The sequence below is a fragment of the Bidens hawaiensis genome, unplaced genomic scaffold (assembly GCF_021521415.1).
Source record: "Bidens hawaiensis isolate Kalapana, Puna unplaced genomic scaffold, B.hawaiensis_p1.1 tig00020220_1, whole genome shotgun sequence".
In the NCBI taxonomy this organism is placed as follows: Eukaryota; Viridiplantae; Streptophyta; class Magnoliopsida; order Asterales; family Asteraceae; genus Bidens; species Bidens hawaiensis.
Window position 1 is genome coordinate 202,876 of NW_027493074.1, and position 17,096 is coordinate 219,971.

At 38.3% G+C, this 17,096-nt stretch overlaps 2 protein-coding genes and 1 pseudogene across 4 annotated transcripts; 2 read left to right on the forward strand and 1 right to left on the reverse strand.

Annotated features, from left to right (window-relative positions):
• Positions 1-132: 132 nt before the first annotated feature.
• Positions 133-2,529, forward strand: LOC143560096 (serine carboxypeptidase 1-like). The gene is made up of 8 exons (XM_077048478.1): positions 133-505; positions 574-681; positions 770-1,041; positions 1,124-1,375; positions 1,510-1,616; positions 2,012-2,098; positions 2,188-2,293; positions 2,377-2,529. The coding sequence occupies exons 1-8, from the start codon at positions 133-135 to the stop codon at positions 2,527-2,529; spliced, it is 1,458 nt and encodes a 485-aa protein (XP_076904593.1).
• Positions 2,530-3,912: 1,383 nt separating this feature from the next.
• Positions 3,913-6,043, forward strand: LOC143560098 (serine carboxypeptidase 1-like; annotated as a pseudogene). The gene is made up of 8 exons (XR_013140054.1): positions 3,913-4,285; positions 4,393-4,500; positions 4,580-4,861; positions 4,941-5,186; positions 5,290-5,426; positions 5,461-5,595; positions 5,675-5,780; positions 5,891-6,043. The product of XR_013140054.1 is annotated as a serine carboxypeptidase 1-like (transcript).
• On the reverse strand, positions 5,859-9,877 carry LOC143560097 (uroporphyrinogen-III synthase, chloroplastic-like). 2 transcript variants are annotated; one of them, XM_077048479.1, is made up of 9 exons: positions 9,649-9,877; positions 8,554-8,641; positions 8,288-8,354; positions 7,585-7,700; positions 7,355-7,450; positions 7,110-7,165; positions 6,949-7,034; positions 6,718-6,852; positions 5,859-6,632 (listed from the first exon to the last, which is right to left on the reverse strand). In XM_077048479.1, exons 1-9 carry the CDS (start codon positions 9,829-9,831, stop codon positions 6,575-6,577), a joined length of 885 nt encoding a protein of 294 aa, XP_076904594.1. In that variant the 5' UTR covers positions 9,832-9,877; the 3' UTR covers positions 5,859-6,574. The 2 variants fall into 2 exon arrangements, with proteins under 2 accessions (XP_076904594.1, XP_076904595.1); XM_077048480.1 differs by lacking the exon at positions 5,859-6,632 and having other exon boundaries at positions 6,714-6,852.
• Between the last annotated feature and the right edge of the window lie 7,219 nt (positions 9,878-17,096).

A 17,096-nucleotide genomic window follows, 5' to 3' on the forward strand; every position in this document is an offset into this window, starting at 1 on the left:
GAGCAAGCCAGCTAAATGGAATCTCTATGATGTCATACGTGTTTGTGTCTATATATAAGTAGATAGACACACATACATACACACAAAACACTTATAAAGATGATACTAGATTACCAGTTACGTACAACTAAAATGACCCGAATCACATATTTCATGTTAATAGCTGTTTCACTTTACCTTGTCGCTTTTTCTGTTGCAAGCAAGGATAACCAGATCAGCAATCTAAAGAAACTGATAAAATCTAGAAGATCAAGGAATCCACCACACGCAGAATCATGGACAAAACAAGATGTCTCAAATTTATCTCCATATTACACTATACCTCAACAAGGATCAATGAAAGCCGACAGGATTGATAAGCTGCCAGGTCAACCAGAAGTGAACTTTGAGCATTATGCAGGATATGTAACAGTCGATCCAGACGCTGGAAGAGCATTGTTTTACTATTTTGCTGAATCACCTGATAACTCTTCAACCAAACCACTAGTCCTCTGGCTCAATGGAGGTAATAGTATTAGGGTGTTAAATGTGTCGTGTTCAAAGAACATAGGATTGATGAGACTATTTGTACAGGACCGGGATGCTCATCCTTCGGATATGGAGCCATGGAGGAGCTTGGACCCTTTCGGGTCAACAGTGATGGGAATACACTCTACCGCAACGATTATGCATGGAATAATGGTAATAAACTAATAGCACAGACTCAATTCATTACTCTTTCGTTTGCATAAATATAGGGCAAAAAGCTAAACCGTGATGAATTTAACAGTGGCTAATGTAATGTTCTTGGAGTCACCGGCTGGAGTTGGGTTCTCATATTCAAACAGATCTTCCGACTACACAACAGGCGACAAACAGACAGCTAAAGACTCCTATACGTTCCTCGTGAACTGGTTAAACAGATTCCCTCAATACAAAACCCGAGATTTTTTTATTACGGGTGAAAGCTATGCAGGCCACTATGTACCTCAGCTTGCTTCTCTGATTCTCGCAGAGAACAAGAAAACAAACCAAACAGTTATTAATCTCAAAGGGATGGCAGTAAGTACAAACAATGTTGATACGATGACATACACTTTGGAGAGTGTAAATGTAAACCGTAATGCACTATATGATTGTGCAGATTGGGAATGCTTGGATAGATGACACTACTTCTTATGAAGGGATGTATGACTATTACTGGACACATGCCTTAAACTCTGACGAGACGCATGCAGGAATCGACAAGTATTGTGATTATGCTTCTGGAAATTTCTCAGATACATGCGAGGAGTATCAAAGCCAAGGAGACTATGAATACGGTGAGATCGACCCATACAACATATATGCTCCACTATGTCATAACGATGCACATAAACCTGGATTCCCGAGATCTGTAAGTCGATTGTTTCATTACATAAACAATGCATACATATATGATAAAGTGAGGTGAACATCTGAGTATCCAACAAGTCATTACTTGTAAAAATAAATTATATTTTAACAATATTATGTACTTCTACCTACTAGGTCAAGTCCTTTGATCCATGTTCTGATGACTATGTATCCACCTATCTGAATCGAGCAGACGTGCAAGAAGCTCTACATGCTCGAAATACCTCATGGGCAGCTTGCGGGTACCTCTATTTTCTAAATTTACATACTAGCACGATAAACACGAGGGTTTCACATGATGTTTAGAAGTAATAAAGAGGATGACTTTGGGTGGCAAACTGGCAATCTATTGTATATGGGTTGACTTGGGTCACCTTAAATAGTCAACAGGTCAAAGTGGGTCTCCTTAAATAGTCAAAGGGTCAAAGTGGGTCACCTTAAATAGTCAACGTGTCAAACCCGTTTTTTTTTTGTCAAACCCGTTTTGACCCAGCCAGATTGATACAGTTTCAAAACAACCCGTATTTACCTGAACTCATTTTTCTTAGAACCTGTTCTGACCCATAACCCGAACCAACTCGACCCGTCCAGTTTGCTGGGCCTAGGGACGACTAATCATTTTCTAATATGCTTGTAGTGGCGTTGGATGGACAGACAGCCCAACAACCATTTTGCCTACTATCTATCAGCTGGTTGAAGACGGTATTGTTGTCTGGATATACAGGTTAATCCTAATATCCTATATACTCACTAGTTCTAATGAATGTGTGTACATGAAAAGAAACATAACATTGATCTATAACTAATCTACAGTGGGGACATTGATGGAGTGGTCCCAGTAACATCTTCAAGGTACTCCGTAAACAAGTTGAAGATTCCATTAGTGATCAATTGGCGACCATGGTACTATAACAAAGAGGTACACAGCAAATACTAACTTAAGTGTTAACGACATATATTATGAAAATAAAACTAACATAACTGATGTAACAACTTTGACAGGTTGGAGGATATGCGGTAGGCTACAGAGGATCAATGATACTGACCACAATAAGAGGCGCGGGCCATGAAGTTCCAAGCTACCAACCAGAAAGAGCATTAGTCATGATCTCATCATTTCTTCAAGGGATACTTCCTCCATCTTCAATAGAATAATCTGGACACAAAGAATAAACTAGTTAAAGTTCAATAAATAATAAATGCTGGACTTGATTTAATTGCACTTCAAGTTCTTATGAGATGAAGAGGGTACCAGTGGAAAGATGTGTGTTCGTTCCGAAACTTGTTATCACCTGAAATGTAGATTTTTTAACAGCTCAAATTCTTGCTATGAAAAATAACAAAAATATTCCATGATGCGCAGAAACATAAGTTCAGATTGCATTTGTTATTATTTTCCTTTACAATACGAGGCTATAAATCGAATCAAAACTACCTAATTACAGTTAATTAGAAAAATAATATGGAAAATTTACAAACAATTACAAAAGTATGCTTCCTAAAGATGATCTTCGCTGAACTTAACTTGGAGCAATACTTTTCTGACACTAATCGACTTCTAATGCTGTTGTCAGAGATGTTAATATACATTAACTCTCATAATAACATGTTGCCTCAAAAACAAGATGCTTCAAAGATTGGTTTTAGGCTTTCAAGAATTATTATGGACAAGTAGAGGATCAAGAATGCTGTCAACCCATTTGTCAAACACAAATGCATTATAACTTGACACTAGCACAGTTAAGAGTTCCTAAAATTATATGAGACAGAGATTATACATTATAACCCTTGAAGAGAGGGGTTGGATAGGTGTTACACACTTTTCAAGCCCAATGTACTCTTTCACGAATAGTTGCAACGTTTCATCCTACTCGTTCTAATGGTACAGCCCCCATATAAAAAATTATCAAATGGGAATGTTTTAGATACTGAAATCCAGCTCTGTTTTCCACAGGAAAAACGTCTTCATTCTTTGTAGAAAATTTTCCATTTTATTCGATTACTGATATCATATACACATGAAATACTTTAATCTGACCGTGAAACGTTTACAATTCACAAAGCTATCCAATTTGATTGAAATGCAAAACCTACAGGCACAACACCCTTTCAAATAGGCACCTTTAAGAAAAGTCACAATGGTTCATTGGTAACCACCAACCGGAAGGTTACAACCTTTTAAACCATCGCCTTTTGGCAACCACAACTCTCCATGGGACAAACCAAAAAGATACGCAAGCTTTGAACATAAGGCTTTGTCAAGTACACGTGTATAAACACAAGGAGGTCGGGGGAAAAGTTTACAATCAGATATTGCAAAAGGTCAATGCTGAATTTTATCAAGACTTGTAATTAAATAAAGTGGAGATTTCAAAGAGTAGTACAATGAGCCTAAGAAATGACAGCAACAAGAGCAAGCCAGCTAAAAGAAATCTCTATGATAGTGTGTGTGTGTGTGTGTATAGATAGGTAGTTATTCATACATACACAGAAACACAGGTAAAAATGATACAAAATTATCAGTCATGCACAATCAAAATGACACGAATGTCATGTTTGATGTTAACAGTGGTTTCACTTTGCCTTTTCGGTTTCTCTGTTGCAAGAAAGGGTGACCAAATCAGCAACTTAAACAAATTGATCAACTCGAGAAGATCAGGGAATCCACCACGTGCAGAATCATGGACAAAACAAGATGTTTCAAATTTATCTCCACATTACACTATAGCTCAACAAGGATCAATGGAGGCGGACAGGATTGATAAGCTGCCAGGTCAACCAGAAGTGGACTTTGAGCATTATTCAGGATACGTAACAGTCGATCCAGATGCCGGAAGAGCATTGTTTTATTATTTTGCTGAATCGCCCAATAATTCTTCAACCAAACCTCTAGTCTTGTGGCTTAATGGAGGTAATATGATTAAGGTGTTAAATGGGCCGTGTTCAAACTTGAAACAATGCTTACACGGTTGATGCCATGATCATAGAATTGAGAGCACTGTTTTTATTATTCTACAGGACCGGGATGCTCATCTTTTGGATATGGAGCCATGGAAGAACTTGGACCCTTTCGGGTCAACAGTGATGGGAAAACACACTACCGCAACGACTATGCGTGGAATAATGGTAATGACACAAATTCATTTCATTAGTCTATTGTTTGCATAGACATAAAACAAATGAATAAACTGTGATGAATTGACAGTGGCTAATGTAATATTCTTGGAGTCACCTGCTGGAGTTGGGTTCTCGTATTCAAACAGATCCTCTGACTACAAAACAGGCGACAAACGGACAGCTAAAGACTCCTATACTTTCCTCGTCAACTGGTTAAATAAATTCCCTCAATACAAGACCCGAGATTTCTTTATAACAGGTGAAAGCTATGCAGGACACTATGTACCTCAGCTTGCTTCACTCGTTCTCTCCGAGAACAAGAAAACAAACCAAACCAAACCAAACGGTTATTAATCTCAAAGGAATTGCAGTAAGTATATTGTTATGATGACATATACTCTGGAGACTGCAAGCACTAATGCACACTAATGCACTATCTGATTGTGCAGATTGGGAATGCTTGGATAGATGAGATTACCTCTTATGAAGGGATGTATGACTATTACTGGACACATGCCCTAAACTCCGATGAGACAAATGCAATCAACAAGTACTGTGACTTCGTTTCTGGAAATTTCTCGGGTAAATGTGCAGAGTATATGGGCCAAGGGCACGGTGAATATGGTGAAATCGATATATACAACATCTATGCTCCATTATGTCATGCTGCACAACAACCTGGATTCCTAGGATCTGTAAGTCTCTGATTCCTTTAAGTAAATATAATATATAACTGGGCATATAACAAGTCATCGTGTATATAAATAAGATTTTAACAGCAAGAAGTACTTCTACTAGGTCAAGTCTTTTGATCCTTGTTCTGATGAATATGTATCCACCTATCTGAATCGAGCAGAAGTGCAAGAAGCTCTTCATGCACGAAACACCCTTTGGGGATTTTGCAGGTATATCTATTTTCTAAATTACATACCAACAATATAAACACAAGGGCTTAATGTGACAGTTAGAAGTAATAAAGGGTATGACTGATCACTTTCCTAATGTCTGTAGTGCTGTTGGATTTGGATGGACAGACAGCCCAACAACCATTCTGCCTACTATCAATCAACTAGTTGAAGATGGTCTTATTGTCTGGATATACAGGTGAATCCTATATTGACTAGTTCTAATGAATGCGTGTACATGAAAAGAAACATAAAATTGATCCTTAATGAATCTACAGTGGAGACACTGATGGACGGGTCCCAGTAACATCCTCAAGGTACTCTGTAAACAAGTTAAAGATCCCAGTAGAGGTTGGTTGGCGACCTTGGTACTATAACAAAGAGGTACACAGTATTCCAAGTTTCCGACCCTCAACCATTCAATGCCAACCAGAGTTTCACAAACAAATAGCATAAATATAAAATTAACAAAACTGATGTAACAAATTTGATAGGTTGGAGGATATGTGGTAGGCTACAGAGGATCAATGGTACTGACCATAGTAAGAGGTGCCGGCCATACAGTCCCAAGCTACCAACCAGAAAGAGTTTTAGCCATGATCACATCATTTCTTCAATGGGAACTTCCTCCATCTTCAATAGAATAATTTGGACACAAACAATAAACTAATTAAACTTCAATAAATAATATATAATGACTTGATATAAACGCACTTCAAGTTCATATGAGATAAAGAGGGTACATGCGGAAAGATATGTGTTCAGAAGCTTGTTGCCTGAGATGCAGATTTTTAACAGCTCAAATTCTTGTAATGGAAATCTTCTCCATTTATGTAACAAACTAGCTAAACAATAAACATACACATATGAAAATTAACAAAAAATTTCCATGATGTTGCATTTATTATTATTTTTCCTTTACAAGAACATCAATACGAGACTAAGAATCAAAACTGCCTGATTACGGTTAATTTGAAAAATACAATGTTGATTTACAATATGAATTTTACAAACAATATAAAACTATGCATCCTAAAGATGCTCCTCGCTGAACATTGATTGGAGCAAAACCTTTCTGCCACTTGTCTACTTCTCATGGTGCTATTAGAGATGCTTACAAACATCAGCTCTCATAATAACATGTTACCTCAAAAAACAAGATGCCCCAAAGATTGGTTTCAAGCCTTCAGGATTTGATTAGGTGCAAGTAAAGCATCAAGAATACTGTCAACCCATCTGTCAAACACAAATGTATCAAAACTTGACAGTAGCTCAAGTAGAGGTTTTAAAATGATATAAAACAAAAAATATAAATTATTACCCTTGAAGAGAGGGGTTAGATGGGTAGTATATATTTCTCAAGCCCAACTTTCTAGCAGCTGAAGCAGTTGTCTCACCGATGCATGCAATGGAACCATTCCAGTTATCTGGTTCAGGTAAAAGATTGACCCAAGCTCTGTTTGCAAGATTAAAATTTAAAATCTGTTTAAGCTGATATACAACTTTAACACACAAGAAAACATATCATCAGATAATGAAACAAACACATTACCGAATTGCAGAAGGTGATGCAACTGCAACTACAGAAGCAGAGAGTGCTTGCTGAAGAATCATTTGATCCACTTTTTGGACAGGTTCCTAAAACACATCGTAAAATCAGAACTAGAGTTGAACTGGTACACTTCAAAACCAACCAGCATTTAAGATATGTACCGTTGTGTATGTATTCAGTCTTGTGACAATAAAACCACGGTTAGAAAGGCCTTCCTCTGAAATAAACAACCCATGTTAAGCTTCTTTAAAAAGGAAAAGAATATGAAGAAAAAAAGTCTGTTGAGCTTTTACTCTATCTAATTCATATCTATTTGTACCGAATGATTTATAAAATTCCATTGTACCACTTTGCAATATGTTTAAATAACTTACGAAGACAAAAGCTATGAAAACAAAGCACATACCTATATCATTACTAGCTTTTGCAGACGCAGGATACAAAACTGTGTATTTTTCATTCCCGTGTTTTGGCAGCTCTAAAGCAAGAACCTTGCCAGTAGCTGCAAATGAAGGACATAAAGATAAACATCTTCCTAATATCCTCTACAGCTATTCTGATACATCTTTTAGTAGATATGTATACTAATTAAATACTTCTGAAATGTGAATATAAACTGAAGAAATGTATAGACACCTTTTGATGGAGTAAATGCAACATTAATTAAGTGCTTAGACGAAGAAGCTTCATCAAATATGCTTGCTGTACCAGTTCCAACTACAGCTACCTTGACACTTGGGGTCCCAGCAGCTCTGAAATTGCATACGAAATAATAACAAGTCAATTTAATGGCATATGTATTAACCAATAAAAGATGACTATCATAACCAAGTAACACCTATATCATATGTCATCCCAAACTTCTTGGTCTGGTCTTTATTAGAAAGCATGAAAAGTTTTTACTTTTTAGAAGTCTTGTATTGCATGTGATTTTTGGAATATAATCCTCCTTAAAGAAGGAGCTACAGTGGGACCTACATGCTACAAGTGATTATTATAAAGAGAACCAAGAAGCTCAAGGATCTTTGACTTTCTGACACAGATAGCAACATGTAGTACATAATATTTATGACAGGTTACAAATTATATATCACTAAAGTGATCTTTATGTCCTATAATATTTAACAGTAATTTGAAATAATTAACAAATTGAATACAAGCTAGGACAGAGTGGAAAACCATGAACAAAGTATATATTAAAAATAAAAAATGATAAAAAAGAACATTAATCAAAAGTCATGGATCTTATAAGTAAAGGATCAGCAGCCTAAACAACACAAAATACAAACAATTAAACAAAAAAATGCATACTTAGTAGACAAGAGATTTTTCAACTTACTTCCAAGCTTGAAGAAACACTAGAGCTGCCTCGGGTGAAGTTATGATAATCCAATCAAAACTAGTTTCTGACATCCAAAAAACCATAAAAGATAAGACATAAATGGCATTGAAATAAATAGTCACAAGTTTAATCAAAAGAAAAATCTTCAATCATGCCAGAATCCAGATATGGTGACATGGTCACAATGTGCAAATCATGGGAATGATAATTTATCAACTGTAGAAGAAGAATAAGTTAACTCAAATCAAGAAGTTTGAGCTCACCACTCAATAGAGAAACAAGTTTTTCCAGATCAGGTAACTGTGTATGCTGAATTAGCGGAAGCTCCAAACTGTCAATCCCATGTTTTTCCTATTGAACACAAATGACTAATATAATGTCAAAAACTTTAAATGATCTAAAACAATAACTTCAAGGTTCTGCATTGGCATTCCACATTGTCCTACACATTTTTCACATGTTTCTACAGTTTAGCAGGTCAAAAGATTGCAAGTTCATCATCAGTTGGTGCTAATACTTACATGAAGAAATTTTAAACTATAGCCTTCGGTCAAAATGGCAAAATTGTAAATTGTAATAACAAACAAATTCCAAATTTAACATAAAGATCAGCATTTACATGACAATGTTATGTATGAATAGAAAACAAAGAAACCAAATTTACAAACACAGTTATAATGACCCATTATATTAAAAACTGTTCCTTTAATTATGCTTATGGAGATTGACAAACTTTGTAATTTGTTTTCTCAAGTTAAGATTAACGAAATGAATCTCATATTAAAAATAACATTTGTTCCTCTAGAAACCATGAATCACCAGTCAAATTCTCTCCATTCATTGATATCTATCGGGTGAGCAATTACCAAACTGTCAACCGAAAATCGCTTATCAGTTTTTCGTGTACCCTCGGTTAACAGAACCATAGCATTCATATTTACATATAATTCTAGCTTTTATACCACCATTTCATGTACTTATAACTCAATTTCACGTACTTTATCCCGAAATTTGGTTTTGATTATTAACCGAATATAACCAAACCGAAATTAACCGACACCGATTGATTAAAAAACTATATTAACCAATGACTTCGGTTTCGGTAGAGGCTGATAACCGAACCTGAACCTAAAACTGACAAACTAACCTAAACAGTTAGCCAAAAACCGATTGGTTGAGTTTCAGTTGAGACTAATAACCTAACCGTACCGTGCACACTCCTAAATTATGCATCAGTAAATAAATAATTACACCAAATTATCGTCATGTAAGCTAATGATAACAACAAATATAATAATAATAATAATAATAATAGAGAATTCAAACAAAATGCATAATAAATTGAGGCAGAAATTTACAAGAGCAGTGATGAGTTTATCGTTTTTGCCGCGTTCTCTCGTAACAACTCGCCGATTCGAAGACGAATTATCCGAATAAGAAGCTCGGAGTTTGAATGTTTGAAGGAAATATGGCCGCCGGTGATCGTGCGACGGCGACGGCGGCGTTGGATGAGAGAGAGTGGTGGTAGAGAGAGAAAGCATATTGTTGTGGTGTTGGGGTATGGGGGGTAACGTGTTCCCTGGTTATTCATTTCAGACCAACCAGTTGTTCAAAGCTTAAACTTTTTAGTGTTCTCCCTCTTTTGCACCTTGTACTTTCTTCTTTTTCAAATAGTATTCTTTCGCTATATTAGACCATGTGTAGTCGTAAAGCTCCACATCCAGGGGTTATGCGCCACGTGACGCCCAGTCAGAGTTATGGTTTTGTACAAAAACAGGCTGTAGTCATAACTCTCCACATCCAGGGGTTATGCGCCACGTGGCGCCCAGTCACTTTTACACTTTTTGTTTTTTTTTAATTTTTAATAAATAATCAAATAACAATAATATTTTATTAAATAAATATTACAAGAAAATAAAAAAAACTATTCGTCGTTGTTGTCGTCGTCGTCTTCGCCCTCTTCATCGTCGTCCTCGTCCTCCTCATCGTCCTCATCGTCGTCGTTGTCTTCATCATCGTCTTCATTGTTGCCCTCGTTTTGATCATCGTTTTCACCAGGCAGAGGCCGATACATCCAAAGATGTTGGACCAAATCCAACATAAATTGTATATATAAAACGCTTGCAAAATTGACCAATATATCAGCCCAAATATGAAGTCCAAGTCAAGTCATGGTACAATTAAAATATCAGTAGTTTCTTTCTTTATTTCTTCATCACCCTTATCATTTTCATTTCATTCATACACATAATCCAATGGCTACTCTCAATTTCTCCCTCATCTTTAAAACCCTAACCCCCAAATCCACAAAACCCACCTCAATCTCAAAATCTGTTGGTGCATAATGTCAGTAGTTCATAGTCTATTGTCTGTAATCCAGTCTGTAATGTTAATTGTGTTTTATTTATGTTTAAGCGAAGTTACTGACAAGTTCGCTTATCAGGCGAACTTGTTAGTCAAGCGAAGTTGTCGTGTATTTATACGCTAGGTCACGGCTTGTTTAGAGTTGTTGAAGGTAATCGTATACAGACGTGTGTGAGTCGAGAGACGTGAGAACCAGAAAGTATTGAGTCTGTATTCAGTGATTATATCACGTGTTTCGGTTATAATATAACGTGTGTTCGTTTATTCGTATCGTGTGTTTGTTTGATTCGTGTTCTACGCTCGTAACAACCTACGCAGGGATTCCGCACCTGTGTAGATTGAGATATCCCGTGCAGATCCATCCAGGGAACCTACAATTGGTATCAAAGCTATTGCTCAATTGTGTGGTTCGGGATATTCACGCGGGTGTAGAAATCGTCCCGTTTCGACTATTCGCGGGACGTGTTTTCTGTGTTTTTGTGTCATTCTTACCTCCTACCATCGTATTCAACCCTTTACACCGTCAAAAACCTCGAAAAACCCAGAAATCAGATCTGCAGAAACTTCGTGTTCATCAGGCGAAGTTGCCGTCACTGTTCGTAGGGTTTCGGCGAAGATATAAGGTTAAGCGAAGTTATCCACAACTTCGCCTACCTTCTCAAGTTCGCCTAACTCAAGCGAAGTTCTCTACAACTCCGCCTACCTCCTAAGTTCGCTTACCTCAAGCGAAGTTAAGAATCAGCGAAGTTCTTCAGCGAAGTTAAGACTTAAGCGAAGTTATCCGTAACTTCGCCTACAGTACTTTTCAGAAGAAATTTTTTTTTTCCGGGTTTCTTAGTTTTTGAGAAAGATGTCGTCAATTAACATCTCAGAGTTAGTTAAGATGGAAGTAGAAGCAGGGTCAGCTACTAAGGCCCCAAAGTTGCTTAAAGGAACCGACTTCGTTGCTTGGAAGGATCGGTTCGAACAATATGTCAAGTACCAGGATGCGAAAATGTGGGTATGCATCCAGGATGGTTATATTCCACCAACTATGGAGTACGAAGGTCGTGATCAGATCAAAAAGTACAGCAAAATGGAAGAAGAAGAGAAAAAGATGTATGAGGCCGAGAGCAAGGCTCATGCTGCTATCACTATGGCTCTTCCACAAGAGATCCTTCATACTTTTAGAAAGTACAAGACAGCAAGAGAGCTTTGGGAAGCTATTGAGAACCGGTTTGAAGGAAATGTGAGAATCCGTGCTTCGAAGATCAAATTGCTCAAAACTCAATTCTCGGTCTTCAAGTATCTGAAAAACGAATCACTTGATGATATCATCACCAGATATTATCATCTGATGACTGAACTCAGCAACTATTCAATTGCATACAAAGAAGATGAGATTGTTGAGAAGCTTCTTGATGCTCTCCCACCAAAATGGGAGATGTATACTGTGTTGATGAGAGAAGATAAAGACTTTGCTGACTATGACCTTGAGACAGCAGTTAACAAGCTCCGAACCTTTGAGCTTAACATGGTTAGAAAGGAGACACCTACGGATCAGGTTCAAGATCCAGGTATGTATGGTTCTAAAGTCAACTCTAGTTCAGGTTCGAAGACTGAATCAGCTGCCTACTACTCGAAGGGAGAGTCGGGCGCCAACTCATCACATGAGGGGCATGTGTCAGTCAACACGAATGGTGATGTTTGCTTTGTAGCAGGTGGATCTAGTGCTTCTAAACCGCAAGCAAGCAAGAGTAGTTGTTCTCCAAGTATTCCTAGCAACAACTACTCTAAAATGCCTATGAGTGTCAAATATGCTGAAGAGCAGTTTGCTCTCTATGCTTCTTTTATTGCTTTCTATGAGAACTACATTCAGGGGAAGATTGTTGATCCAGCTATGTTGGATGAAGACTATGACCAGATTGATGCTGATGATTTGGAAGAAATGGATCTGCAATGGCAGATGGCTATGATCGTGAGAAGAGTGAAACGGTTTATGAAAAAGACCGGAAGAAAGTTTGTCGGTGGAAGGCCAGGGTTTGACAAGACGAAGGTAAGATGCTACAACTGTCAGCAAAACGGCCACTTTGCTAAGGAGTGCAGAAATGAGCGTGTAGAACGTGGTCAAGGCAAGTCTACACAGCATAATAGGGGTAGTAAAGATTATAGTGCCATGATTTCCAGAGAAGATGGTGAATATAACTGGAACCTGCATTCTGAAGAAATCTTTGAACAGGCAAATTTGACGAATGTGGAAAATGAAGAAAGTGAGAAAGCTACTGGAGAAGAAAAAGCTTTCATGGCTGATGCTAAAGACCAGCTCTCCGAGGTATGTTCTAAACCTACTTGTTCTAAATGTGAAAACTTGTCTGAGCAATTAGCAACTATAACTGATCAGTATGTTAGTTTGGATGCTGAGTTTAAAACTCTAAAAGAAGATCATCATTTTACAAAAGCAAGAGAAAATAGCTATAAAGTTAAAATAAAAGCTTGTGAAAAAGATATTAAAAGTCTAAAAGCAAAACTTGCTGAAAAAATTCAAGTGATTGATCTAAGCTATGAAGTTTTGGAAGAAAAAACCAAACTAATAGCTGAAAGAGAAAAACAGATTGCTGATCACCAGGTGAAAGTGGTGGAACTGAATAGAAAACTTGAGCAGTTCAGAAATTCCTCTGCTATTCTTGATCACCTTGTTAGTGATCAAGGTTCCTCAGTTAAGAGGGGAGGAATTGGTTATCATGAGGTCCCACCACCTTATAATCACAATTACACTTTTAATCCTAGTAATCAGAAATCTGTTGACTTTGAGGTTGTTCAGACAGTTCCAATTAAGGTAACTAGTAAAGAACCAGATGTTAGTAGAGGCGAAACAAGTCCGCCTGTGTCAAGTGTTAAAATTTCTGTTCCGAGTCCGGTCTCATCAGATTCGGATAAGTCATTCGAGTCGGGTAAGACAAAGGAGGAGGTTGTATTACCAAATAGTGGAGAGAAAGATAAAACAACTAAAAAGAGTTCTCCGCTAAACCCTTATGTCCCACCATATGTGAGACGAACGGGCGGTAGTACAGCCTCGACATCCAAAACAACTGTTGAAAAGAAAGTTGAGCATAGGTGTTGTTTTAGGTGTAATCAATTAGGGCACCTAGTTGTAGATTGCCCTCTGAAGCAGCGATTCAGAGGTGTGAGGCATACCAAAACTGAGACTAAGCCTAATGGTAATTATAATACTGGTAAAAGTGAAAACCATTCAAAATTCAGAAATCAGACTAATTCAGGTTTTCAAAGAAACCAATCTCAGTTTCACACTGCTGATAACCAAACAGTAAGTTATAATTCTTTCAATTCACAAAGGTTTGGAAGGCCTCACAATCAATCTACAAGGAGGTATACTAATAGGACTTACAGGAATTATACAGAGACTAACTTTGGAAAGCCAAAGTTCGGGATGTATAGATCCAAGACCAATTGGTCTTGGGTCCCTAGATTCTAATCTTTTGCTTTAATCGTGCAGGAACAGTTGAACAGGGCTGCCAATAATCTTTGGGTTGTGGATAGCGGCTGTTCCCGGCACATGACGGGTAACAAAATCTTGTTACACGATTTGAAACCTGTTCAAGGAGGGAGAGTGAGCTTTGCTGGAGAAAGTGGAGGCAAGATTACATGAATGGGAACGGTGTCTAATGGAAAGATGACTCTAGAGAAAGTAAACTTTGTCGAAGAATTGAAGCACAATCTGCTGAGTGTGTCGCAGATCTGTGATAAGGAGTACACCGTACATTTTACAAAGAATGAGGCGATTGTGTTGCATCCTGGTTTTCAGATACCAGAGGAGTGGATTGTGATGAAGGCTCCACGTGAGAGGAATACGTATATTATGGATATGAGGTCGACTGAAATGGCCACGGAAGAATCATGCCTTATGACAAAAGCGAGCGAATCGGAGTCCGAATTGTGGCATAGGAGAATGGGGCACATTCATCTTCGGAAGATGAACCACATTGTCAAGAATGGACTTGTGCTGGGCGTTCCCTTGAAAAGTTTCAACTTTGAAGACAAATGTCTAGCGTGCAAGAAGGGAAAGCAGCACAAGAAATCCCATCACACCAAGAAGGTCAATTCTATTGTCAGTACTCTAGAATTGCTTCACATAGATCTCTTCGGTCCCGTGAATGCAAAAAGTCTAGGAGGTACTTCTTATTGCTTAGTGATCACTGATGATTACTCACGATATTCGTGGGTATATTTCCTGAAATCAAAAGATGAAACGGCTCAGATGGTGAAGAATTTGATTACCAAAGTTGAGAACGTTATGGATAAAAGGGTTAAGTTCATCAGGAGTGACAATGGAACGGAGTTCAAGAATTTTGAAATGGAGATCTTCTGCCTTCAGAAAGGGATTGAGCACCAGTACAGCGCTCCGTATACTCCGCAACAGAATGGAGTGGCTGAGAGGAAGAATAGAACGTTAATTGAAGGAGCCAGAACTATGCTGGCTGATTCGAAGCTTCCTGTGGTGTTCTGGGCTGAAGCTGTTGCTACAGCCTGTTATATCCTGAATAGAGTCTTGACTGTTAAAAGACTTAATAAAACATGTTATGAGCTTATGCATGGGAGGAAGCCCAACTTGAGTGGTCTTGAACCATTCGGGTCCCCTTGTTCGATTTTAAAAACAAATTCTAAATTTGGTGAAGTAGCCGATGAAGGAATCTTAGTCGGTTATGTTGTTGGGACTCCCAACAGACGTGTCTTTAATACATCGACCGGCAAGGTTGAGGTGGTGTGTAACACCGATATCACAAGTTACAAACCGCCAAAACCAAGCAACGGACCTGCTGAGTTTTTCGACTATGATAGACTTTTTAAGTCTTTTAACATACCTTATTTGGATAGTGCAGAAGTAGAAGAAAGAGTTGCTACGAAGATGATCCTTGATGAGGAAGAAAATCTAGTGCAAAGACAGCTGTTTGATAAATGTCAACCTTCCTCATCAAATGCTATCGATACCCCTGCTGCCTCTCCTGAAGAAGAATTTTTCAATCCGTTTCACTCTCAGCAAGGAACAACCAATGACGAGCTCTCTTCTAACTTGGAAGACAATTTGCATGTCGGTTCGGTTCCGACCACGAGAATTCATAAAGATCACCCTTTGGAGAATGTGATTGGTGATGTGTCCTCCGGTGTACAAACAAGACGTAGCTTGAATGAGCACACCTGTGTTTACACAAGCATTAAGGAGACAGGCATAATCAACGAATGCTTGTACACCTGCTTTATCAGCCAGATTGAACCAAAGAATTATCAAATGGCTCTAAAGGACAGCTCGTGGGTCGAAGCCATGCAAGAAGAGCTGGCTCAGTTCAAGAAAATGGAAGTTTGGACTTTGGTTGAAAAACCAAAGAATGTGCATGCGATAGGCACAAAATGGGTTTTTAAGTGCAAGAGAGATGAGAAAGGGATTATTATAAGAAACAAGGCGAGGCTAGTCGTTAAAGGTTTTAATCAACAAGAGGGGATTGATTATAATGAAGTGTTCGCTCCTGTGGCAAGATTGGAAGCCATTAGATTGTTTTTGGCATTTGCTGCTTATAAGAAGATGAAGGTATTTCAGTTAGACGTGAAAAGTGCGTTCCTAAATGGGAAAGTTGATGAGGTTGTGTACGTTGAGCAACCTCCGGGTTTTCCTGACCCAGACTTTCCAGACCACGTGTACAAGTTAAGCAAGGCGTTGTATGGACTACATCAGGCACCTCGTGCCTGGTACTCAACCTTATCAGATTACTTGCTTGAAAATGGGTTTGAAAGAGGGAAGATAGATAGCACGTTGTTCTTCAAGAGAGAAGGAAGCGACTTCCTGCTGGTGCAAGTCTACGTGGATGACATTATCTTTGCTGCATCAAAAGTCTCCATGTGTCAGGAGTTTGAGGCCGCCATGAAGAAAAGGTTTGAAATGAGTGCTATGGGTGAACTAACTTTCTTTTTAGGATTGCAGGTTGATCAGAAGAAGGATGGGATGTTCATTCATCAGACCAAGTATGTCCATGATGTGCTCAAACGCTTCAAGATGGATGACAGCACTCCATTCGATACTCCAATCTGCGTCAACCATAAATTGGGTGCTGAGACAGACAATGACGCAGATGTGGACCCAACTCAGTATCGGGCTATTATAGGTTCTTTAATGTACTTAACTGCTTCTAGGCCTGATATTATGTTTGCAGTTTGTCTTTGTGCTCGTTTTCAGGCAAACCCAAAGGAATCTCACATGAAGGGTGTGAAGAGGATCTTGCGATATCTCAAAGGCAAACCTAAGCTGGGGTTATGGTAAACGAAGGGAGGAGACTTGGAGTTGGTAGCTTACACAGATTCTGATTATGGAGGGTGCAATCAGATTCGGAAGTCAACTACTGAAGGATGTCAGTTTCTAGGAGGCAGATTAGTGTCCTGGCAATGCAAGAAGCAG